At 37.1% G+C, this 24015-nt stretch overlaps 3 protein-coding genes across 6 annotated transcripts; 2 read left to right on the top strand and 1 right to left on the bottom strand.

The window, feature by feature from the left end:
- Positions 1 to 45: 45 nt before the first annotated feature.
- On the top strand, positions 46 to 8421 carry LOC127643179 (cell cycle checkpoint protein RAD17-like). Of its 4 annotated transcripts, XM_052125795.1 has the most exons (17): positions 46 to 94; positions 2087 to 2172; positions 2396 to 2644; positions 2962 to 3039; positions 3150 to 3312; positions 3551 to 3687; positions 4738 to 4790; positions 4883 to 5005; positions 5174 to 5243; positions 5474 to 5585; positions 5761 to 5952; positions 6115 to 6194; positions 6277 to 6423; positions 6557 to 6691; positions 6808 to 6928; positions 7177 to 7234; positions 7666 to 8421. In XM_052125795.1, the coding sequence occupies exons 2-17, from the start codon at positions 2131 to 2133 to the stop codon at positions 7910 to 7912; spliced, it is 2007 nt and encodes a 668-aa protein (XP_051981755.1). In that variant the 5' UTR covers positions 46 to 94; positions 2087 to 2130; the 3' UTR covers positions 7913 to 8421. The 4 variants fall into 4 exon arrangements, with proteins under 4 accessions (XP_051981755.1, XP_051981758.1, XP_051981756.1 ...); XM_052125798.1 differs by lacking the exon at positions 4883 to 5005; XM_052125796.1 differs by lacking the exon at positions 46 to 94 and having other exon boundaries at positions 787 to 2172.
- A 5684-nt stretch (positions 8422 to 14105) lies between these two features.
- On the top strand, positions 14106 to 17098 carry LOC127643183 (protein FAM151B-like). Its single transcript, XM_052125804.1, has 6 exons — positions 14106 to 14298; positions 14422 to 14553; positions 14704 to 14863; positions 14961 to 15178; positions 15851 to 15986; positions 16664 to 17098. Exons 1-6 carry the CDS (start codon positions 14193 to 14195, stop codon positions 16812 to 16814), a joined length of 903 nt encoding a protein of 300 aa, XP_051981764.1. The 5' UTR covers positions 14106 to 14192; the 3' UTR covers positions 16815 to 17098.
- Positions 17099 to 17362: 264 nt separating this feature from the next.
- Positions 17363 to 19245, bottom strand: ankrd34bb (ankyrin repeat domain 34Bb). Its single transcript, XM_052125803.1, has 2 exons — positions 19043 to 19245; positions 17363 to 18945 (listed from the first exon to the last, which is right to left on the bottom strand). The coding sequence occupies exons 1-2, from the start codon at positions 19243 to 19245 to the stop codon at positions 17499 to 17501; spliced, it is 1650 nt and encodes a 549-aa protein (XP_051981763.1). The 3' UTR covers positions 17363 to 17498.
- Positions 19246 to 24015: the final 4770 nt, after the last annotated feature.

Genomic DNA, 24015 nt, shown 5'->3' with positions numbered 1-24015 from the left:
CGCGGGTCCAGTTTGATGACATAATCAGTAGGCGCCACCAGCAGAGGGGCGGATCGGTTCAACTGTACATTAGCCATCTGTAGAAATGAATGAGGTGAGTTAGAACTTTAGTGTCTATACAATATAATTATCACAGTTCTGTTGATGTGGCCAGATAACCTGCTTTTGACTGCTAGCATTCGTGCTTAGCACACAAGTCAAGCTAGCTAACTAACTTACTATCAGAACTTACTGAATTCTGAAACATGGCTATGATACCCGACGAAGCGTTTATCAAGCGAGGTTCTGTACATTTTAGGAAATATTCTGAAATGTTTTTCTATATTCCAGTTACCTGGTATATCATGCCGTTGTTTAGCTTGGCAGTAGTTTAAATGTTTGTGGCTGTGTCTACCGTTTAAATCAGAAATGTACATGCACCTTAGCCAAATACATTCAAACTCGGTTCACAATTTCTGACATTTAAGCGTAGAAAACATTCCCTGTCTTGGGTATATTAAGATCACTATTTTAAGAATGTGAAATGTCAGAATAATAGCAGAGAGAATTATTTATCTCAGCTTTTATTTCACTTTCATCACATTCAACTCTATTTGGTAGCATTGCCTTTAAATTGTTTAACTTGGTTAAAACTTTTTGGGTAGTCTTCCACAAGCTTCTCACAATAAGATGCTGGAATTTGGGCTCATTCCTCCAGACAGAACTGGTGTAATGGAGTCAGGTTTGTTGGTTCACGCATGCCTTTTCAGGTCTGCCCACAAAAATCAGATTGAGGTCAGAGCTTTGTCATGGCCACTCCAATACCATGACTTTGCTGTCCTTAAGCCATTTTGCCACAACTTTGGAGGTATGCTTGGGGTCATTGTCCATTTGGAAGACCCATAGCTTTAACTTCCTGGCTGATGTCTTGAGATGTTGCTTCAATATATCCACATAATATTCCTTCTGCATGATGCCATCTATTTTGAAGTGCACCAGTCCCTCCTGCACCAAAGCATTACCACAACATGAAACTGCCACGCCCATGCTTCATGGTTGAGATGGTGTTCTTCGTCTTGCAAGCCTCACTCTTTTTTTTCTCCAAACATAACGATGGTCATTATGGCCAAACAGTTCAATATTTGTTTCATCAGACCAGAGGACATATTTCCAAAAAGTTAGATCTTTGTCCCATGTGCACTTTCAAACTGTAGTCTGGCTTTTTATGGTGGTTTTGGAGCAGTAGATTCTTCCTTGCTGAACAGTCTTTCAGGTTATGTCGATATAGGACACGTTTTACTGTGGATATAGATACTTGTCTACCTGTTTTCCCCGCATCTTCACAAGGTCCTTTGCTGTTGTTCTGGGATTGATTAGCACTTTTCACACCAAACTGCGTTCATCTCTAGGAGACCGAATGCATCTACTTCCTGAGCGGTATGATGGCTGCATGGTCCCATCGTGTTTATACTTGTGTACTATTGTTTGTACAGATGAACATGGTACCTTCAGACATTTGGAAATTGTTCGCAAGGATGAACCAGACTTGTGGTGGTCCACAATTTTCTTTCTGAAGTCTTTGCTGATTTCGTTTGATTTTCACATTATGTCAAGCAAAGAGGCACTAAGTTTGAAGGTAGGCTTTAACATACATCCACGAGTTCACCTCCTTTCAGAAGCTAATTGCCTAAAGGCTTGACATAATTTTCTGGAATTTTCCAAGCTGCTTAAAGGCATAGTTAACTTAAGTGTATGTAAACTTCTGACCCACTGAAATTGTGATACAGTCAATTAAAAGTGAAACAATCTGTAAAAATGTTTAGGAAAAATTACTTGTGTCATGCACAAAGTAGATGTCCTAAACGACTTGCCAAAACTATAGTTTGCTAATATGAAATCTGTGGAGTGCTTAAAATATTTGTTTTAATGACTTCAACCTAAGTGTTTGTAAACTTCTGACTTCAACTGTATATTAATATTGCTTTATTTGTTTCACTTGTGATTATTGATGAAAGTCTATTTACAGCTACATTTACTACTATTCTCCCCTCATAAGTATGTATGTCTGTCTATATATTTTTATAAATGATGTACTTTTGATCCCCAGCACAATTTTGCATGGAGTAACTGAATGGGACGTCAGAGTTGATTATGTCAAAACTGTCTCTGGCAGGAAAGCAGTCCTCTGGAAAAGTATGTGACATCTGTAAATGCACTGAATGGTTTGTGAATATTTTGGTGGTCCGTCTTTCTTTGGTAATACTCAGAACACAGAATGTCTTTGAAATCAGTAAGTCGCTTCCATAGTTTTGAATTGGCACACTTGGTGCGAGTGAGAAATAATAGTAGAGGATGTTTGAATCTTTAAGGCTATGGTCATCTATAATCTGTGTTCTGCTTTTATCTTTCTGTTAAGATAAAGTGCTGGGTGGAAACATCATTTGGTGAACATTTGGGAGGTTCTGGAGTGAAAAGGACCTTGAATAAAGGACAACTTTCAGGGGAAAACAAGACTTCCAGGTGGTCTTCTACCAGGGAACAAACAGGAAAAACATCCAGGAAAAGGAAAGTAGATGTGTCTGACAACCAAACCAGTGTACAAAGTGAAGCATTGAAAACAGACCAACATGAGACCTGGGTGGATATGCATGCTCCCCAATCACAGGTACTGACATTTTGTAGGTCTGGGATGCTCAATCCTGTCACTGGAAATCTACATTCCTGCAGTTTACTACCACTGTCTGACATAAATCTCTGTATGTTTCAAGTAAAGCTGAAGACATGATCCATGTGTGTTTGTTAAATGTTAGATCTAATCTCTGCTGCAAAGCTGATTTTGAGAAGTTCTTAGCAGCCCTAATCTGGTTCACCAATACTCTTTAATTCTGAGAATGCATGTTTTGCTGGTGCCAAACATTTTCCCATTGTTATCTCAATCAACAAGTAAACGTATTGCTTGAAATACTTCTTTCTCTCTTATAGGCTGAATTGGCAGTCCACAAAAAGAAAGTCGAGGAAGTTGAAAGCTGGTTGAGAGTTAATTTGGACAAATCAATAAAGGTCCGACATGTATGCCATGTGATTATATGATATGATTTTTCATCCTTATCATTTAAAAATATTTTTTCATAGTTTTTTTATATGGTTTTGTGGTTATGACATTTCCACAGGGTGGCACCATTCTGTTGCTCACTGGCCCTTCTGGATGTGGGAAGACTGCCTCTGTTCAAGTTCTTGCCAAGGATTTGGGTTTTCAGATCCAAGAGTGGTCTAATCCCTCCACAACCTCCCAGTACAAAGCAGAGGATTTGTTCAAGGAAAGCTTTTATCCAGGTTTGGAAATAATGTTTCAAATGAGCCTAGAAAGCTTGCTTACTAATTGACTAGTACACATGTAGTGAAAACGCTCCTCATTGTATGGTGAATGGGAATACTACAACCCCCCTATTTTTAACAAGTTAAAAGTGTGTATTCATCAGAATCATGTCTAAATGGTGTTATCACCATCTGCTCTATCAGAGTATTTTCATCAGCTTGGATGTTCATTTGACCTTTTTTATTCCTACAACAGAGTCAAGGTTTAATTGTTTCCATGGCAGCTCCCAAACAGTGTTATTCCAAGAGTTCCTGCTGAGAGCCAATAAATACAACCGTCTACAAATGAGTCGAGAGAAACTGTCTGAAGACAGAAAAATCATTCTTATAGAGGTGCTCTATATAACTACTCTTCAATAATTCAGCTATGATTTTGAAATATATTTTGATTTATGTAGAAGCTAGCAGCATGCCATGTAGCTGATTTTTATGCATATAAAGTAAAGCATATTTGCATAATTGCAGATAAGAGAAAGTGCTGGGAAATTAAAAAAATTATAAATGCAAATTAGATCATTAAAGTAATAGTTCACCCAAAAATGAAAATTCTCTTATTATTTACTCACCATTATGTCATCCCAGATGTGTATGATTTTCTTTCTTCTGCAGAACAAAAAAAAAAGAGATTTGTAGAAGAATATTTCAGCTCTGTAGGTCCTCACAATGCAAGTGAATTGTGCACAGAAATGTGAAGGTCCAAATATCACATAAAAGCAGTATAAAAGTAACCCATACAACAGGTTTTATTCAATGTCTTCTAAAGCGATCTAATTGGTTTTGGTGAGATGTAAAATGTAATTCATTTTTTACTATAACTCTTCACAGGAGTCTCCTTTGCGATTTGTAATTTCAAGCTCGATTACACTTCCTATAGCACCATCTAGTGCTGTGGACATGGTCAAGCACTAGGAAGAGTAATTGAGCTTGAAATCATGATCGTGCCTAGAGACTGCAATGGCAAGATTTTCTGTGAAAAAATTACATTTTCGTTTGTTCTCGCCCAAAACCGATTGGATCGTTTCAGAAGACATTAATAAAACCTGTTGTATGGGTTACATTTATACTGCTTTTATGTGATATTTGGACCTTCAGAGATCTAGCCACCATTTACTTTTTCATTTTGAGGACCTACAGAGCTTCTACAAATCTCTGATTTGTGGTCTGCAGAAGAAAGTCATTCATACACAACAGGGATGGCATGAGGTTCAGTAAATGATAAGAGAGATGCCTCTTTTAAATCACCAAAAAATTATACAAATAGAATAAAATATCAAATAAAACTTTTAAACTATCAAATAGAATTGGAAGTAAGAAATAAATTGTGTTAAATTAAAATTGTGAAAAGTCAGTGACGCTTTCTTATTATTTCTTTGTTTAACTCAGGATTTTCCAAACCAGTTCTATAGGAATCCAGGGTGCTTGCATGATATACTCAGGTGAGTGTTCGCATTCTATTCTACACAATGTTAATGGCGGTTAGTGATTGGGGTCTAACGTGGAATTTGCCTTGTTTTTCTTGCTCATTCAGACAGTTTAGTAAGACTGGCCGATGCCCTCTGGTCTTTATTGTGTCTGATAGCCTAAGTGGGGACAAGAACTCTAGACTTCTCTTTAAGGAAGTTCTGCATGAACTCAAAATTCACAATATTTGGTAGGAATTTAACCAATTAAGTTTTTCATAAGTTTTTAGTTGGTGCAATCATTCAACACCAAGGTCGTAGCTAAAGCAAAATGTACTCAGAACCTTCAGTAAGACTGCAAAAATATCCTGTACTTCAACATCCTGTGGTCAGTTTAGTTAATTATTTCTCCATTTCAGTTTTAACCCTGTGGCCCCCACCAGCATGATGAAGGTTCTAAGCCGTATCGTGACCATCGAGGCAAGAAAGGTAAGTTGTGTGGTTTTATTTCTAAAATTCCTTCCATAAGAGCAGGGCTGTGTGTCCAAAAGGATTGCAAGCTTAAGTTGATGGTAGAGACCTTTGGTGCCAATGGTTTCTACGATCTACTTGGCTTACGATGCTTTTGGGAAGCGCAGCTCAGATGTTTATGGCTCTGTGATCCCCTATTGTTCTCTAAGCAGCACATCTCTATCTCTGTTTTTAAACTTTGTTTGCAGAATTCAGGCAGGATCTCTCTTCCTGATAAAGCTGCTTTAGAGCTCGTCTGCTCTGGAAGCTCAGGAGATATTCGCAGTGCCATCAACAGTTTGCAGTTTTCCTCATTCACTGGTGAGAAAATCTTTCATAGACAATACCTTAGAAAGTGTAGTTCTTTCAGATTTGTTCATTCCTGTGTTTCTTAATCTAATATATATATATATATATATATATATATATATATGTTTTTTAATTTTTTTTTATATAATTATATTAACTATTTAATAATGCAATCATGCTTTTCAAGGATCAGACAAATGTCTGGAGAAGACCCTCTGGGCTTCGAAGAAGGACAAGTCCTCCTCAGTAAAAACTACTGTAAGGGCAAAGGGGAGGAGCAAGTTTTCCACAAGTTTGCAGGCTGAAAGCCCAGCTATTGGAGGGAAAGATGCCTCACTTTTCCTCTTCAGAGCTTTAGGGAAAATCCTCTACTGCAAACGTTAGTCCTTTTCAAACTTCTTTTTGCATGCGATTGCCTCACATTTTGTATCTGAGTGACATCCTCTAAAATGTTATTCTGTGATATCTTTGATTTGAAATATACATCATGAACTATGTAAATTCATTCAGTTTATACTAATGGATATCTTGTCATTTTAAGGTGAAGGTGGTTCCCAAGCACCCAAGCTGCCTCCACACCTAACAGAGCATCAGAGGGACAAACTGCTTGTTGATCCAGAAGTATAAACTTGCTGTACAATACTCCAAAGGGTTTTTTAATTTTTTAAATAATATTCTTATAATGTTCCAATTACTTCCCCAGCTTGTCATTGAGCGTTCTCACATGTCTGGTGAGTTCTTCAACCTTTATCTGCATCAGAACTACCTTGACTTCTTCTCTGATGTGGAGGATATAGCACGGGCCAGCGAGTACCTCTCTGATGCTGACTTCCTGACAGCAGAATGGAGTGTGAGTGAATTAATGACACTGGGATATGGACGGTTACTCTATACTGCGGATGTAACATTTGATCCCTGAAGACTATAATTTAGTAGTATCTTGGCAACAACTTTTTGTTGTCATGGTGTTTCTCTTTTCACAGTCAAGGTCTACCTTGTTGGAGTATGGATCATCAGTGGCCACTAGAGGGCTTATGCACTCCAACTCTTCCAGAGCACAATCCACAACTGGTTTTAAGCCTCTTCATAAACCCCATTGGTTATACATAAACAAGACGGTATACAATATTTCTTTGTTATCAAGATATGTAGAAGTGACACAGCTTTATGCTGAACACACTTTCTACCTCTTTAAGAGCTGATTAAATTATTTTTCTCAATGTTTTTGTGACAGTATCGAGAGAATTGTATGACCGCACAGTCACTCTTCATAAATTTCTGCCGTACCCCTGTGAGCCTCCTGACAGAACAGGTGCCTTATCTTGCAAAGCTCACTAATCCACTGAGGAATCAAGGTGAACTTCAGCATCAGCAAGATATACAAATACTGAATTACATTTATCCAGCAATGAAAACAAATATTTAATCAAACTGCACGTTCTTTCAGTCTTTCAGAATAAGTAAAGTTTGTTTATTCTCTTCCTGCTTTGTAGACAAGCAAGTGAAATTTGTCAAAATCAAATTGTCTATTTCTCCTCGTACAATATTTTGCTTAGTCTTATTCTATAAGTGAATTAATATAGATTCATCTTTCTATTATCAGCTCAGATAAGCTTCATCCAGAATGTTGGTCATCTTTCTCAAAGGAGGGTTCCTGGCAGGTGAGATACACTTGACAAAATTCTTTCAAGTAATATCACATTTGAAAGTTTTATAAAATATCCTATATTTACCTTAAAGGGATAGTTCACCCAAAAATGAAAATTCTCTCATCATTTACTCACCCTCATGTAGGGCCGGTCATCCCATCAGGTGTCATATGCGACCGCCTAGGGCGGCATCGCATCGGGGGCGCCAATCTACTGATCAAATTTTAGCTTGTGTCCAATCTGTGTCAAACAAAATGCGCCCTGTGCGTTACGATAATGTGTTGTGGCTCCCCCACGGAACATACTGACTGTGTACCAAATGCCTTAAATTAAAAAAGTTAATTAAAATTTTTGGATGAATTATCGTTTTCAGTTTTATATATATTCAGTATTTTCTGGGAATAATAAACATTCTTTTACATATCAAATATCATTATTTGCAGGCTGAGACTTGAAGCACTTGATGACAAAGACCCTGGCATTTTGGATACTGAAAGTGACTATGAAGATGCTTCTGGTGCTCAGTCTCTTGACCCAGGTACCACATCAGGACATGCCACAACTGAGTGTAATCTTCCAAATGACCAGGATCCTACCGGGGAACTTTCTGCTAGCCAGCCCCAACTCACAAGCACTGAAGCCTTTCTAAATGAGGAAGACCTCTTGATTGAGGAATTTGACAGTGATTGACCAGTCGTATGTCATGATTTAATTGTACTTATTTAATGTCACTCACTGCCTTGATGCAATTGTTGTAACTCTAGGTCACAGATTTTTCTTCATTTTTAAGATGGAAATTATTTGTTAGTTTTTTATATTTATGTGCTTCAACACAACTGTTGACAATTGTTTATATGTTCTTGTGGTGAAACCTATGTCTCCTGTACACTGTTTCTCAGCAGTTTGTTCTAAGAGTATTTGTGAAAGTGTCTGTTAAAATAGAAGATAGTACATTTACCGTTATAATTAAAGCTTTTATGTTGTTGCAGTATAACATAAAAATGCTCAGGAACTGAAACGTAGTCAAATCTACACTTCGGTTTTAAGAAGTGATTGCAATAAAGCAATGTTTGCAACTGTGTTGGGCTTTTTGTTAAGTTGTAAGTCCAGCTCTGTGACTGTAGAGACAGTGTTTTGTAATGGGATTCCTGAAAATACTGCTGGTGGTCCTTGGAGCCATATATAATGAAAAAATAAACAAATCCTGTATATTTCAAAATATGGTGAATCTAATATAGTTTTATTTTAAAATAGTTTATGAAAGATAGAAACTTTTTGTGTCAATGTGGAAGGTCTATAATATTGTAACAGCGATGATAATTGAACCGGATAAGAAACTGAGGTTGTAGAATCCTCCAGGTAAAAGAGAAAAGTAGAGAAAATACTTCAATACAAAGTTTTATTATATATATATATATATATATATATATATATATATATATATATATATATATATATATATGTATGTATGTGTGTGTGAATGATATTAATACAAGTTATTATTGTTATTTATTTATAAAGTTATATTTTTTAGAGTGGGGGCCGAAAGTCTGAGTGGTGGGTGCCTGGTATTGTAAGGGGTGAAAAACACCAACTTTAAGGCTGTGTCACGTTTCGATGGCTGTGTGCTAGGACGCGTCCTTTGAAGGCTGTATACCTAGCATCCTATTTAAACGAGACGACCTTCGTAGGACAAACGGAAATGGAATGTAAAATAGTTGCTATGACAACACGCCACTCTTTAACAAGCGCGAGCGCATCGAGCGACTAGGGAACGCATGAGGTACATTTTAGGAGAGTTAAAATGATGTAAAGAGAAAAGAAAATAGGTTTTACATGTGTACTTTTATTCTAATACTTTATTTCAATTATACTTTAATGTAATTAATTATACATGTTGTATAGTCTGCACCCATCTACTGAGGTACTTCAATTTGGGAATTACCATTACTTGCGTTTCAGCATCATATTTATGGGCAAATTGGCGTATTTAGGGGCAAATCGGGCAAATTTCCTTTGAAGCAAAGAATTGTGGGTTGGTCTGGTTTCACACTCACTTGATTCTATCGAACCCCGGTCCATTTGCGTTCATCTTACGTCATCACAAACACGCATGGAGAACACTGCTCGACTCATCATACTTTTTGTTATTTTGGTGCCATTATGCACAGCAGAGTGAACGACAACTGCGTATATGTGCGCTTCATGGCATAACTCATCAGATGTCCAGGGGAAGGCGGCTTGCTGCTGCTCCGATTTGTTCAACCAAAATGGAAAATTCTCTTATCGCTTGCTCACCCTCATGCCATGTCAGATGTGTATGACTTTCTTTCTTCAGCAGAACACAAATGAAGATTTTTGCAAGAATATTTCTGCTCTGTAGGTCCATAAAATGCAGAGATTCAAAAGTTTTAAAAAGCACATACAGCCATCATAAAATTAATCCATACAACTCAAGTGGATTAATTAAAGTTTTCTGATGCAAAACGCTTGGTGTGTGTAAGGAATAGATCAATATTTAAAACTTTAATAAAAATTCATGAGGGTCAAATACACGTTGCCTTTTGCATGACGTAAACGTGCTGGCAAGTTCATGCGATGGCAAGTTTACACGAGAATTGATGCATGAAATCCGAAAAAATACAGAAGCGAAGTCTTTTTTTTACATCAGAGTAGCATAGATATTTATACATAGATGCCTCATTCAGCTGGTTTGGATATGTCAACTGCTGTGTCATCTTGGAACTGTCAACAAGGAGAACTGTTTGAATGCAAGTGAGTGGAGGAGATGCCTCAGACCGAGCTCCTCGCTCAGACTGCTGCATGAACTGCTTTTGTGTGGAAACAGTATTGTGGTTTATAGGAACAGCTGCTAATAAGATATCTACATATGAATAGCTATGCAGAGGAAGCTTACGCGCTCATGTCATGCAACAGTTAGTTTGATCTCCACCATTGTCAATGAGCTGGCCAGAAGTGAACATTTGTAGTAAAATGTGTACTATTTCTTAAATAATCTATTTCTTACACACCTAGCATTTCGCATCAGACTACATTAATTAATCCACTGGAGTCGTGTTGATTAAATGGCTATACAGTATGTTCTTTTTGGTACCCATTCACTTGCATTTATGGACCTACAGATCTGAAATATTCTTCCAAAAATCTTAATTTGTGTTCTGCTGCAAAAAGCAAATTGTACACATCTGGGATGGCATGAGGGTGGGTAAATGATGAGAGAATTCCTTTACTATTCCTTTAAGCGTATTTGACATTATTTGTGGCATAATTTTATTTACCATTTTATATACCAATATTGACGTGGTCCCTACATTTCTTAAAAGAAAAAGAATATCTATATAATAAATAAATCTGGCTAACAGTTAATCACTTACAATGGAAGTGAATGGGGCCAATCTGTAAATGTTAAAATACTCGCAGTTTCAAAATTACAGCTATGAGGTGTAACCATTATGCATGTCAACATGATTTAAGTGATGAAATTGCTTACTAACCTTTTCTGTGTAGTTATATCCAGTTTTAAAACTTTGTTGCCATGACAACAAATCACCATAAACCCTATAATTATCATAAAAACTACGATTTACACAACTTTACAGTTAAAATAATTGCACCAGATGAGCTTAACATAAGTACTTTTATAAGCTTTACTTTTCTGCTTTCAGATCCTCCAAAAATTGGCCCCATTTTCTTCCATTGTAAGTGACTTACTGTAACACAGATTTTTTGCTTATTTTAAAGAAATGGAGGGATGAGTCGAATGTATTTTTTGTAGTAATCATCATTATTCCACAAATGCTGTCTAATGAGCCTAAATTGTATTGCACCTGGAATCTTCCTTTAAATTATGTTTTTGAATCTCAAGAATCTCAAGAACCAGGTGCAGTTTCAGAATGTGGAGAACTCGTGGAGTTTGAAGTATGAGAGGTATCCCCAGTGTACATGCCAAATAAAGACTGTATTTGAGAGTTTTAAAAATGACTACAATGGTCTCATTGGTCCATGCTACCACTTCAGGATGTTAGCAGAAAATGAAGTCCTAAAGAAAGCACTAGAGGAGAGAATGACACAGCAACGCAAGACAAGGGCAAAGAATGCTTTAAGTCAGATGATATTTTCTCATTTTGTTAATTACCCACTTTCTATGTTTTATGTTTTAGCTTTGAGCCAGAAATGTCTGGAGCTCCTGTTCATGTTTAGTGCAAAGGAAAGGAGGGATTTTCAGAGGACCCAGCCTACCTGCAGCCTGGGAACAGATGGTTCATCTCTAGAGGTAATGTTGATGAATCATTATGTTGTAAATATTATATTACTTACTTACAACTTTACACAACACCTGTGTTAAAGAGCTCTTCTGTGGTATATAGCTTTCTGCCATCTTATCACGTAGTTGGCTGTTTATGGGGCTTGCCAGTGTTACTCTAATTTACATTTACATTTATGCATTTGGCAGACGCGTTTATCCAAAGCGACTTACAGTGCACTTATTACAGGGACAAACCCCCGGAGCAAAATGGAATTAAGTGCCTTGCTCAAGGACACAATGGTGGTGGCTGTGGGGATCGAACCAGTGACCTTCTGATTAACAGTTCTGTGCTTTAGACCACTACGTCACCACCACTCAATGGAGGTGAGCCATGCCCTTGTGCTAGAAGTGCTGCTGCAAGTCGTAAACAAGTTCTTCAGCTCAAGCAAGAGGTACTCCTGTTGCTCCTCCATATTAAATTTATTGTTTAGTTCACTATTTTGGTTGTCCTCCGTCTTTCAGTTAAATGACAAAGAGGAGGCCTTGGCACATAAGAGGAAGGTGAGCTATATGTTGGCCCGAAACACTGAAGACTTGGAAAAACATCTACGGATGCAGTTAGATGAGCTGGGCCTTTCACACAAAGACACTAACATAAACATAGAGGGTTCTGAAAAGAGTGATTGAGCAGAGAAAGAGACTGCAGATGCTCTACAGATAGCTGTGGATGACAACATTTCACTGTTCCTGAGAACCTTGCAGCAGATGCTGAGCAAAGCTCAACACCAAAGCAAATATTTTCTGACATAAAAGAAACTAAGCCTGATAATAAAGATGTTTAAAGGATTGTAAACACTATAATGTTCCATGTTGTTTTAATTAAAGTGAAATGAGTGCACCTTCAAATTAAGTGGGTAGTATTTTTTGTTTTAGAACTGTCAAACGTTTGGACACACCTGAATATACTCTTCCCCAACATGACACTAAGTGACATTTAACATGTAATATGACAAGAACATTTATTACCTACCTTTTTTCAGCGTACGTCATCTGGCGATCGTTAGAGATAAGAATTCAAAACTGGCACATGCGCAGGCCATACTCTGATTCTCTGTGTGAGAGAGATTTATCTTCTTTGGGTTAAAGAGTTAGTTCACCCAAATTGAAAATTATCTTAATATTTACTCACCCTCATGCCATCCAGGATGTGTAGAACTTTTAGATGAATATCTCCGCTCTGCTGGTCCATACAATGCAAGTGAATTGTGATAAGAACTCAGAAGATCAAAAAATTACATAAAGGTATAAAAGTAATCCATATGACTAAAGTGGTTAAATCTATATCTTCTGAAGTAATATGATGTGGGTGAGAAAAAGATCCATATTTATGTCCTGTTTTTATTATAAATCTCCACCTTTGACCAGCCCCAATCAATAGTTGGCTAAATGTGAAAGTGAAAGTCACATCAACACCAGAATGTGGAAGTGAAAGTGTAAAGTTTTAGTAAAAAAGGACTTACTATTGATCTGATTCTCACCCACACCTATTTTATCGCATAAGATAAGAAGATATGGATTTAACCTTGGTGGCTTTTTTGATGATTTTTGGGCCTTCAAAGATCTGGTCTCCATTCACTTGCATTGTGAGGACCAACAGAGCTGAAATATTCTTCTAAAAATTTGAATGTGTTTTCCAGAACAAAGTCATTCACATCTGGTGTGGCATAAATTATGAGAATTTAAATATTTGGGTGAACTATCCCTTTAAATGCTTAAAATTAGTTTTTCCAGACAAATATGTATTGAGCCTATTTATTAAAGTCTTAAAAAACTATTTTTTTTAATGGATGTGTTGGACCAGAAGGAAGGAAAGCATGTATACATGTTTGGGATAATTCATGAATCTGGTTGAGAAAATGTGTACAGGGCTCTAATATCTGGGCAAATGGCTGATACTCTGAAGAATCTAAAAGATTTTTCCTTTTTTTAATCTTTTTTTTTTTTTGGTCGTTGCATAATTCATATAATTTCGCTTGTGTTAGTTTTTATTTTAATGTGGTATTTATTTGTTTATATTTATTTATTAAATAATCATTAAATACTTAAATGCAGTATAAATGTATTTTCAAATATAATGTGAAATGAAAATATTTGTAGATTGTTTTTGTTTTATTTATTGATTTATTTTACATTTATTTAGTAATATAATATAAAAATTAAAACAACTAAAATATTTGTTGATTTTCTTTTTCTTTATTTATTATTTTATTATTATTATTGTTTTGTATGAGTTATTATGTTATGATTTTATTAAATAAATGTATAATAAATAAAAATTAAAAAATTAAACAAAAAATAAAGTATATTATATTTTAATATAATTATTTTGTATTTATAAATAAATGTTACAAATAATACAAAAGAAAATCTACAAATATTTGTAATTAATATTTATTATAGAATTCTATGTATTATATTTATTATTTAATATGAGATTATTTTAATAGGATTAACAAAGAAAATGTATGGGTGTTTTTTATTTTTATTTTTTTACTGAAACTTTATTCTACATTTGCGATTTGCAGCGGACAGTCAGGCACTGAATAACTACATATTCCATAATGCATCACGTCGTAGATTGTGTGGTTATCTGTAGCAATGTACATGTCATGTTCGCAAAAATATAGAATAGTATAATAATACATGGGTATAATTAAATATAAATTGTACCGCTCAGTTCTGTGTGCTGCAGTTATCGCATCTTTGGTTGTTTGCTACCTTAAATTGCAGTCGCCGTCGAACTCCACAGGTAAGAATGCTATCTTGCTAGCTTTATTTGTTAGCTTCACGGACTAATTCTAATGTCAATATTAGCCCATATTGAAAGAAGCAGTGTGAATCCATTTGGATTAAACGTGCTTTTGTTATTTAGCCGTAGGATCAATGAGTGAACACACACTAGAATATTTCTTCAGCAAAGCGACGATACAAAGTAAAGATGCTGCTGATATTGTGTGGTATCATGCAGCAAACAGCAAAAGCAAACTCACCGAGGCCCTTCGGGGTAAGTATGTAAAGTATGAAGACTTCTTTTATTTACTTTTTTCTTCTCATATTACTTGTTTCTATGTTTTTATCATGACCACATAATGAAAAACGATTTTGTGTTTAATGAATGCCAATATTGATTGTGTGCCCTCCGTTCTCCATTGAGGTTCTGCACAGATGATTGAAGCAGATGTTCTTCTCAGGGGTCTGGATCCAAAAGAGCCCATTATGGCTCATCCACCTGAAAATGACAGTGATATATCCCTGCAGGACTGGCTAAAAGAGGTTGTGAAATCAGATAAAGGAATGAAATTAGACTTCAAAAGGTTTGTTTGGCTTTAGGACAGAATGTGTATGTACCCATGCTGTACCTCTAATATGTGATTAGTGAATGACAGATCAACTTGTCATTTTGATTCACAGTCTTGAAGCTGTCTCCCCCTCCATGATTCTACTTGAAAAGGTCCGGGATCATATGCAAGGACCCGTGTGGATCAACGCTGACATTCTTCCTGGCCCTGGTGGCAAAGCCCCCCCTCTGGACCCTCAGGCTTTTCTACAGGAAGTCTCACTCAGATCAGAAAATGATGTTTTGTCTTTGGGTTGGACGACTGGATGGGATGCAGCTGTTGACAACCCTGGTTAGAAGAGTAATTGTTATGACACATAGTGTGAAGACAATTTTCTTTCTTTTTTTAGTGTTTGAAAAAAATAAATGTATGAAAATAATAATAATGTGACTGACAATGTACTGCAAAATTCCACAAGTTAAAATTCTTCTATGTCAAAATGTTTCTTTAATTTAATTAAAATTATTTAAGTAAAAGGTTGAACAACATTAACTTAAGAATTTCTAGTATTTGGTAGATCCCCTTTTTGAAAGCATGCAAGTGAGCTGGCATGGACTCCAAAAGGTGCTTGAAGTTTTTCATCTTGTCACTAAGAAAGTAAGCAAATTTGAAACATTGACCATGTTAGTTCAATCATGCTGGGATAACATGGATCTTTAGGGTTTGAACAGCTTTTGGAGTTCATGCCAGTTTAAGTGTATGCTGACATTAAAGCAAAACAAGCACATACCAAATACTAAAACATTTTTTAAATCCATGTACATTTATTAAAATGTATATATATCTTTTGTAATGAATTATAAAAGAGATGCATTTTGGAGCAGGTTTAGTAGTGGACTGTTGGAACCTACTGTACTGTATATACTGCACACAATGTAGTGTTTCCAGAAAAAACCAAAAACTTATTTGTGGGAACATTTGATATGCCAGATTCATCACAACTTGCAAGCTTGTTTGTTTTAGGCTACAGTTGGGAGATGGTTCATCAAATGGAAGAATTATGCAGATCCCTAATGCAACCAGTCACATTCCCAGTCCGAGCAGCCCTCCTTCCTGTGTCCTTCCCACAGCTTCAGTGGCTTTTAGAGCAGTCAGATCGGTGAGACTGTTTTCTTCTAAAGTATCCAACAAATCTGTTCCTTAATCATTATATTTAAATGTATGTCCATATTTACTATTATAGAGGCTATTAAGAAACATATTTTTGTGAAGGAGTTTTTTGATTACCTGGATTTATGTTATATAAGCAAGGAGAGAATCACATTCATTGCTATGCTTTTGTAATTCTTCGCCATATAATTAGGATCTGGCTCTTCTTTCGCACTCCGTGCTTGTTCTGAAGGACAGATGTAGAGTTATTAAAGGAAATGTAAAGAAGGTTTAATCCTCTTCTACAGAGACGGTGCACTTCAGTAGTCCTCTCCTGCTCTCAAATCATTTTTTGAGGGTGACTGTGCAAGTTTAAGGTCTCAATCATTCTGAACATATGAAGAAGGATAGTCTTTTCTCTATGAAATGCACTGTGGATAAGCTTAGAAAGATTCCCTTAAAATTAAAATGTGGTTAGTGCTGTGGATTATTTGCCATTTTTCACATTCAGATACCAGATTTTAACAGGATAATTCATATATAAGATGAATACCAAAGATTTTTATTCACTGACATAAGTATATATTGTGGTGGTGGTTGTGGTCTGCTTAATGCCAGCCCAGTAAATTAGGTGTTTTAACTTTCTTTTAACATTTTTCTAAATGTAATCTTGTCTTTCTCTCTCAGATACAGCCTTACTGTATGGACAGGCAAGAATGATGTTCTTAAAGTGGAGGATCTGTTGCCCTACAGGCAAAACTGCAGCAAAACCAGGGTCTACTATGATCTGTTAGAATCACAGATGACACAGTTTAGAGGACTGACTGGCTACTCCTAAATGAAAAGAAATGATTTTAAATTTTCTTTGAAACGTTAACAGACTAAACACGTATGCATGTTGACATGTGAATACATCCTTTGTACTGTGTATTTAAGACTTGAGGCTTAAATGTACTGTAAATTGTTTTTGCTTGTCTCAAGCCTAATTAACTCAATGTATAAAGGAACAAAAACATAAATCCCAGAGAAATGCTATATTTTTGTAATCTACATTTGCATTTTGTACATTTGAATTTTGTCATCACAAATGCATTAAATTATAGAATAAATGTTATACATATATCACACAAAAATTGAAAGTTTTGTTGTTACATTACACATTTCAGTATACATAGTCAATAGGTAAATTCAAATCACATTATGTAGATACAAAGACATTACAGACATGAATCAAGTTTAGAGAGCAAGAAGTACATTGAACAGCATCAAAGCTTCAGAATGCTTATTCAGTGCACAAAAGATTGAGAGCACAAGTAACAGCAGTAAAGTGCAGTACATTTATAATGGTGAAATTGAACATAATTCCCATTGTCCTGTTTAAAAAGTGCATTTAGGGCAGTATTTGAGATATTTGTTATTATTACTGTTTAAATCTAAAATTTAATGATCAAATGTGTCCCTTTTATGACAATAGAATGTTTCTTTATATTTCTATATTTACCTTAAACTACTTCTGTGTTCTTTACTGTCCAAAGATCTCTTCAAAGTTGACAAGCTGCTTGATCTGCTCAGTTTGCATGGAGTGTCGTCTTAGCAGAGTCATCTTGTTCTTGTGGTCTCTGGGATGGCTCGGAGCACAGGGCACATAATGCCTTGACGCTGGAATAGTCTGTGCTGTTCCTACCAAAGGCTTACTTCCACTGTTAAGGCTGATACTGGTATTGACTTTTATATCTGGTATGGGTGCATGTGGATTGAGAGGTGGAAGATAACCAGGCCTGGTTTGTGAAATATGGTCAAGGAGAAGGGCTCCAGATCCCCTCCGTTCCAGCATTGCAGGACTCCTCCTCTGCACAAGACTCTCCAAAGACTCTCTGGATCCAGAGAGTGTGGAGGAATGGCTGGTGACAAGCTTGCGTTTCTCTGTTCCCCCAATTCCTCCTCCAGCTTTCCCTTGGTCTTCAGAGAGTTGACTCCCAAATTGAGGCAACTGAGAGTCAGAGCTGTAGTGGTCCATTCCAATGTTGCGGCGGCGGACCACGTTGCAGAGGCTTGAAACAGCCAAATTGGGAAGATAGTTTGAGTCTCTGTCCACAGAGGCAGTGTCTGAAATGGATGCCTGCTTGAGGTTCTGCTGCGAGGAGTGTGGTAGTAACTCGCCATCATAGGACATTTTTCTATACAGCCATTTCTGGTCTTTTGTTAGTTCTCTTTCACTCTCAGCAGCTTTCTCTAAGGCTCTAAGCAGTCCAGTAGAGTCTTTGACATCAATGCTTTGATGCCGAGCAACCATTGTTCTCTGTAGAGGTGGACAACCATTGTACCCAAAAGAGAGCTCCTCCACAGGGGTGATATCCAGAAGCTCCTCTGTCAAGGATGAAGACTTGCTTTGCTGTAGGAGCACAGATGGAGGGATTTTTAGCCAGGGCTCTGAGTGGAGCCTCTGTAGATGCAGCAACTTAGCCACACTAGCTGCCTGCAAAGGGCTTGAATCTTGAGTTGATGATCCTGGCTTAGATGCAGACAATGTTGAAGTGGAGCCCAGAATCTCAGACTGGTTGTTGGTTGGTGGTAAAATATGAGGTGTACAGATTTTAATTTCAGATGGAGACATATATGATGCAGGGGCACAGTGCAATCGGTCCTCAATATTTGGAGGAGGAGGTACGTTCAGATACTGCTTGGTCATTTGTCTTCCAGAGGGTAGTTTATCTGTTGTAATGATGATGACTTCTTTGCCTTTGGCCTTGCAGGCATCCAGTAGTACTCTTAGTGCATCCTTATCTCCAGCATTAACTGCATAGACCAGAGCAGAGGATCCAGTGTGGTCCTCCAAACTTGGGTCTGCTCCACTGGAGAGCAGAAGGGACAGCACTTCTTCCCCAGCCCTGTCTATGCAGGCATGCATTAGGGCTGTTTTACCAGACTTGTCCTGAATGTTGGGGTCTGCACCATTTTCAAGAAGATACCTGTTAAGAAGATTGAGTACTTAGAATGTGCACATCAAAGAGGCACAAATTCTGTGATTCAGTTTCATGGCACTTCTAGAACTTAAAAGAGACCCACCTGATGATCTTGGGCTTTGGCACGCTCTGAGTATCGGCATGGTGGCTCTTGCAGGCCACCATCAGTGGTGTTTCTCCTCTCTCATTGCTCTCATTAATGTAAGCCCCACCTTCCAGAAGCAGGCGTGTCAGCCTCAGGCGGAACAGATATACAGCTTTAAGCAAGGAGTTTCCATCCGTCCGCACCTCTGTTGAGTCCTCCATTATTGTATGGTCTGATGGTTGAGGCTACGTCAGTGGCTTAGATCATAGGTCTTTCAAATTTAGCTGATTTCTTGCTTGACTTCTGTTGGACAGAATAGGAGAGCAGACAAATAGCTCAGGAACTCAAGGTTTTTGCTTAGGTGTCTGACTTTGTTTCTTATCATTCACATCAAAGCAAACCCGATGTCTATTTGAGATTTAAATATTCCCTCCCTCCTTGCCACAAAAGAATATGTAAGAGAGGCTTCCTACTATAATCTAGTGTTGTTCTCTTTTCACAGAGGTAGACACTAATATGAAGATGTTTATAATGACTGTGTAGGTAGTATGTTTAGGTGGTACTTGACAAGAAGATGCAAGAAAACTTGAGTTATCTAATCCATATTACATGAGATTAATTATTTCCCTTTTATATTTTTTAAGAGGATTTAATTTCACAACATGCCCAATGATACTGTATGCAATAATGGAAAGTATTAGTCTCCATATACTTTCAAAACTGCAGGTTCGAGTGATGCCACAATACAGCCAACATGAACAGTCTGTTCTTGCTAAAAGCAACAGCAGTGTTTTTCAATAGGTTGTAATTCAATAGGTTGAGGCAATCTGTATTTGCTTCGCAGAATGATGGCATTCCTTTATTCAGCCTATTGTGCATGTGGCCTTGTTCTCTCAACTCTGAGCAGTTGCAATGCACTCACTATATAACAAAGAGACAGAAAGAGACTGTCTCAGTAAGATTTTTAAATGTGAATTCACTGCAGTTGAGGTAAGATGAGTAAGAGTATGAATCTTTTTGTGTACTCAAACAAAAATAAATGGATGACAACCTGGGCTGACATTCTTGCAGTTAGCTGTTCTTAGAAGTGGAGGCTGCATGTAACAATGCTAAATAAGAGAATGTGTCAGCAGCACCGTGGATAAACACTCTTTGAAAATGTTTAATGCATGTGTGATGCTTATAGAGGAAAATACCTTTGTTCCTATTTTCAGTATTTAATTGGTTTCGATACTAGCTTTAATTAGTGTCTGTTGCCTGTACTTAGCAATGGCTCACTCATCTTTCTCCAAGTGTCATGTTTTTCATGCTATTAAAGCACTTCTTTCTGACAGTTTGGCTTTTCAAATCAAATAGTGTAGGCAGACTAAAGTCTTGATTGGTGCAGTACAAGCACACTGTCTGGTGCCTGCAGGACATCTCGGTTCAAGCTGCTAATTCCTACAGCTCCCTGGGCTGGCATTTAAAACCACAGCTTTGTGTGCCATAACGCTAGTCTTCAATCGCCCTTGGGAATAAAGAGAATTTTTAATGACAGGCCTCTCTCTCTATCTGCCACATGCTTGTGTTAAAAAGCATGGAGCAAATGAGGCCTCAAAACAGATGAGTGTGGCGATTGTTGCAACAGCAGCGCTGAAGTGGAGCACAAAACAGGCCACTCAACGCACCTGTGCATCTGTGATTCATGCCAGATCATGCAATACTTAATTTTCCTCACAAATGGTGGGATGATTTTATTCCCCTCTCAAAACACCTGCGGGGAAAATGAAAATTCACTCTGTGACACAATGATAAATGAATAAGAATAGTTTGTGTGTCTAGATTAATGAAGGTGATGAAAGCTTCCTCATTCTGCTTTCGAGGTTTGCCAGAATGGTTCTGCTTTTTAGTGTTATCAGGAGAATAAATTATGAGCTTTCCTTGCTTACATGAAGGTACATTTCCAGTTTAAAGACATACAATATATATAAAAAATTGTGCAACACTATTGCCAAAACTTTACATGAAAATGTAACACAAGTAATTATTTTGTAAATTAATTTTTCCATGGTGGAATTTTTTATTTTATTGTCTTTTTTTTTTAAAACACATATTAAATATATTTGCAGATTCAATAAGGAAAATCTTCTGTATTTTTATTTAAAGAGATAGAACTTGGAGTAAAGTGCTTATAATCATATTTCAGTGGATGAATGAAGGCAAGGTCAAATCTTATAGAAAGCCATCCACTCAAGTCATGTAGTCTTGCATATATACACATCAAAAGCCAAGCCCAACAGCTTCATATCTAAGCAGTCTGCAAAAAGAGACAACTTATTGCATTATAGATTTAATACACATTTATCACACAAAAAGTTAAAGTAAATGTATTCCAACAACACTATCTTAACAAACACAGCAAATGGAAAGTTAAAAATGGAACTTTAATGTATACTTAAGTCTAAAGGCGTCAAATGTATAGCTTGTAAATAGGTCCTTACCTCTAATAAGACAGTCGCTGCTCTAATTTTCCATTAGCCTGCTCCTCTGGCATGTCATTTTTTTTGGAAATAGATAAGTAATCCAATGGTGAGACTGAAGCTGGAGTTCAATTTGAAAGACAGAGGTGCTTGAAGTGAGAGGCGAACGTGTAGAGATGTGCGCTGGCTGAGAATGAATGCAAGAGAGGGACAAACAGAAGAGAGACAGAGAGAACAGGTGCCCCTGCTCTCAGGTCTGGAAACAAGCTACTACTGACTCTCACCACACATCAAGTCCCTGTGTATCCAAAGGACAGTTGAGCTTAACAGAGCAAGATGACGCTAGTCTGTGAACATTCAGCGTCACTAAGCAATCTGTCCATTATTCTCACATTGCGGAAGCAGGTTATTGAGCTCATATGTTCAGGTTGTGCGCAACTTTTCATTTGTTCCTAACTCTGATGTCAAAGGAGTCGATGATAATGACTCCTATGGTGCAGTTACATCATTATGACACAACTGTCTCGCCTTTGAGGCAGCAGTTCAGGCTCTGGGGGAAGTTCAAGGCGAGTGTGTTTATCAGTTTGAGTGAGTCAGTCACTATAGACAAAACTGCAATACATGGATGGAACTGAACGATAGGCCAATAATAAGACGCCTAATGAGGGGGGGAAACAATGGTAAATGTCAACAATTAGCACAAGAAACGTGTTAAACGAAGCAGTGGTATAGTCGTAAGCAGCCTTTTTTTGTTCTCCTTTATCTTATGATCAGAAATGGTACTCCATAACTTCCATACAATAATGAAGTTTGAACATCCAATGCTCTAGGTACTGGATGGTTCCCCGACAGCAAATATTAGCGCTACATAAGGTGCATGTGGTGAGTAATTGGAATTTAAGTAATTTATTTTAGCCTGGTAGTAAACATTTGTAGTACATTAGGCTGACATACCTGAAACAATGCAGCTCAAAAAGATTGTGCCTGATTGCAGCATTTAACTTATTTATTTTTTAATCGCCACAGTGGAGTTTGTTTGGGTGAGATCGAAAGTGCAATAATATTGTCATTCTTCCCAAAACTATATGAGACCCTTTGTCAATCCGCCAGTCTGAAGACAAAACACAACATCCATATTCATGATAGAGCAAGATCTTAGGGCTGGCTTATCAGCAGACACTTCAGTTGCTATTGGATATGGAGATGAGCTGGTTGTGTTTTTCAGCTAGAGAGATGAGGAATAATGAAGTGGATAGCTGACGTGGGAAAGACTATTTAATGGGATCAAAACTGATTTCTGAATATTGTAAATGATAACCAAGGGACAAAAACTGATATAAACATATTTACAAGTAGTTTGTCCAAGTGGTGAGCACCCATGCTCTGCCATGTTGAGCTGTCATGCTTGTGGGAGAGACGGTTCATGTTCAGACATGTTTTCATATCTTTTCCTTACTAAATAAAAAGACACAAAACCTATTTTATGTCTCAAAGGGATTGTTCACCCAAAAATGAAAATTCATACCATATACTCACTTAGTAGCCACATTTAACCACTACGCGAACCACGCAATTGCGTGGGGCCCCGGACGTCGGGGGACCCCCTGTAAGGTTAGGAAAGCTCCAATAACCACTGGAGGAGTAACATGTTCTGGGTACGTGCGCAAATACGCTGATGTCAGCACTCTCAGAGTGGTTACATTAGAGGTCTGCTGGGCTAGGTCAGTTTTTCCAAGTAGGACCTTGGGTTCGGGTTTGTAATTTATGTAAAAATATGCAGGCCTTCTGAACTTGTTTTGCCCACGAGCTCTAACTCACTGGACAAACATCCTTGACTCCTGCACCGTGTCTCACTCTTTCTTCAGTGTCTAACGCAGGACTGGCACATTTTTAGACATTGAGTCCATTTAAAAAGAACTTTGGGTCTCAAAAACGCATGTCAAGACACCTGTATTCTGTTTCATTCATTTTGCTGCTTCTAGAAGGTTTTTAGTGCAGATGTCACAAAGATTTAAAAATCTGAACAAGTTCAGGTTGCAAAGAGGTGACTGTTTCATTGTTTAACGTTATTCTAGATAATTCTGCACTTGATGAATGTCAATTTTTTTTACTTTTTGCTCTAGTGTGCTGAGGGGCTGCAGTGCCTCGTTTAATGTTACAATAATGCTTACTATAATTGCATTATAAGCAATATGTTGCCTATAATGCTTACAAAAAAATACAGCCTTCTGCAACATGGTGAACAATACACTGCAGCATTAGAATATAAGGTGAAATTAAAGTAAATAAGACAGATTTACAGTATATTACTATTGTATACAACAAATCCTCAAAATAATAATACTGTATCATATTATAATGACAATCTGGACATTAATAAATAATTGATGGGTTATATTAATAATAAATAACTGAATTATGAAATGTTATTGAGTGAAGCAGTAGGTTTTGCATACCCCTGTTCATTAAAAAAGAAAAAAAGAAATTGTAAAACAAATGTAGTAAAACATTGCTTTTTTTAATCATTGTATT

This window comes from Xyrauchen texanus, chromosome 4 (assembly GCF_025860055.1).
Source record: "Xyrauchen texanus isolate HMW12.3.18 chromosome 4, RBS_HiC_50CHRs, whole genome shotgun sequence".
NCBI lineage: Eukaryota > Metazoa > Chordata > Actinopteri > Cypriniformes > Catostomidae > Xyrauchen > Xyrauchen texanus.
Note: the sequence above shows the minus strand (reverse complement) of the source record. Positions and strands in the feature narration are given on the sequence as shown.

Bases quoted from the DNA above. Each gene is read 5' to 3' on its own strand.
- LOC127643179 (XM_052125795.1), top strand. From the start codon at position 2,131: ATGTCAAAACTGTCTCTGGCAGGAAAGCAGTCCTCTGGAAAA. The intron at 3,313-3,550 runs GTTTGGAAATAA...TTCCTACAACAG, and splicing joins CAAGGAAAGCTTTTATCCAG to AGTCAAGGTTTAATTGTTTC. The intron at 5,586-5,760 runs GTGAGAAAATCT...ATGCTTTTCAAG, and splicing joins GCAGTTTTCCTCATTCACTG to GATCAGACAAATGTCTGGAG.
- ankrd34bb (XM_052125803.1), bottom strand. From the start codon at position 19,245: ATGGAGGACTCAACAGAGGTGCGGACGGATGGAAACTCCTTGCTTAAA. The intron at 18,946-19,042 runs GTGGGTCTCTTT...TCTTCTTAACAG, and splicing joins CCAAAGCCCAAGATCATCAG to GTATCTTCTTGAAAATGGTG.
- LOC127643183 (XM_052125804.1), top strand. From the start codon at position 14,193: ATGGGTATAATTAAATATAAATTGTACCGCTCAGTTCTGTGTGCTGCA. The intron at 14,299-14,421 runs GTAAGAATGCTA...TTTGTTATTTAG, and splicing joins GTCGCCGTCGAACTCCACAG to CCGTAGGATCAATGAGTGAA. The intron at 15,179-15,850 runs GTTAGAAGAGTA...TGTTTGTTTTAG, and splicing joins TGCAGCTGTTGACAACCCTG to GCTACAGTTGGGAGATGGTT.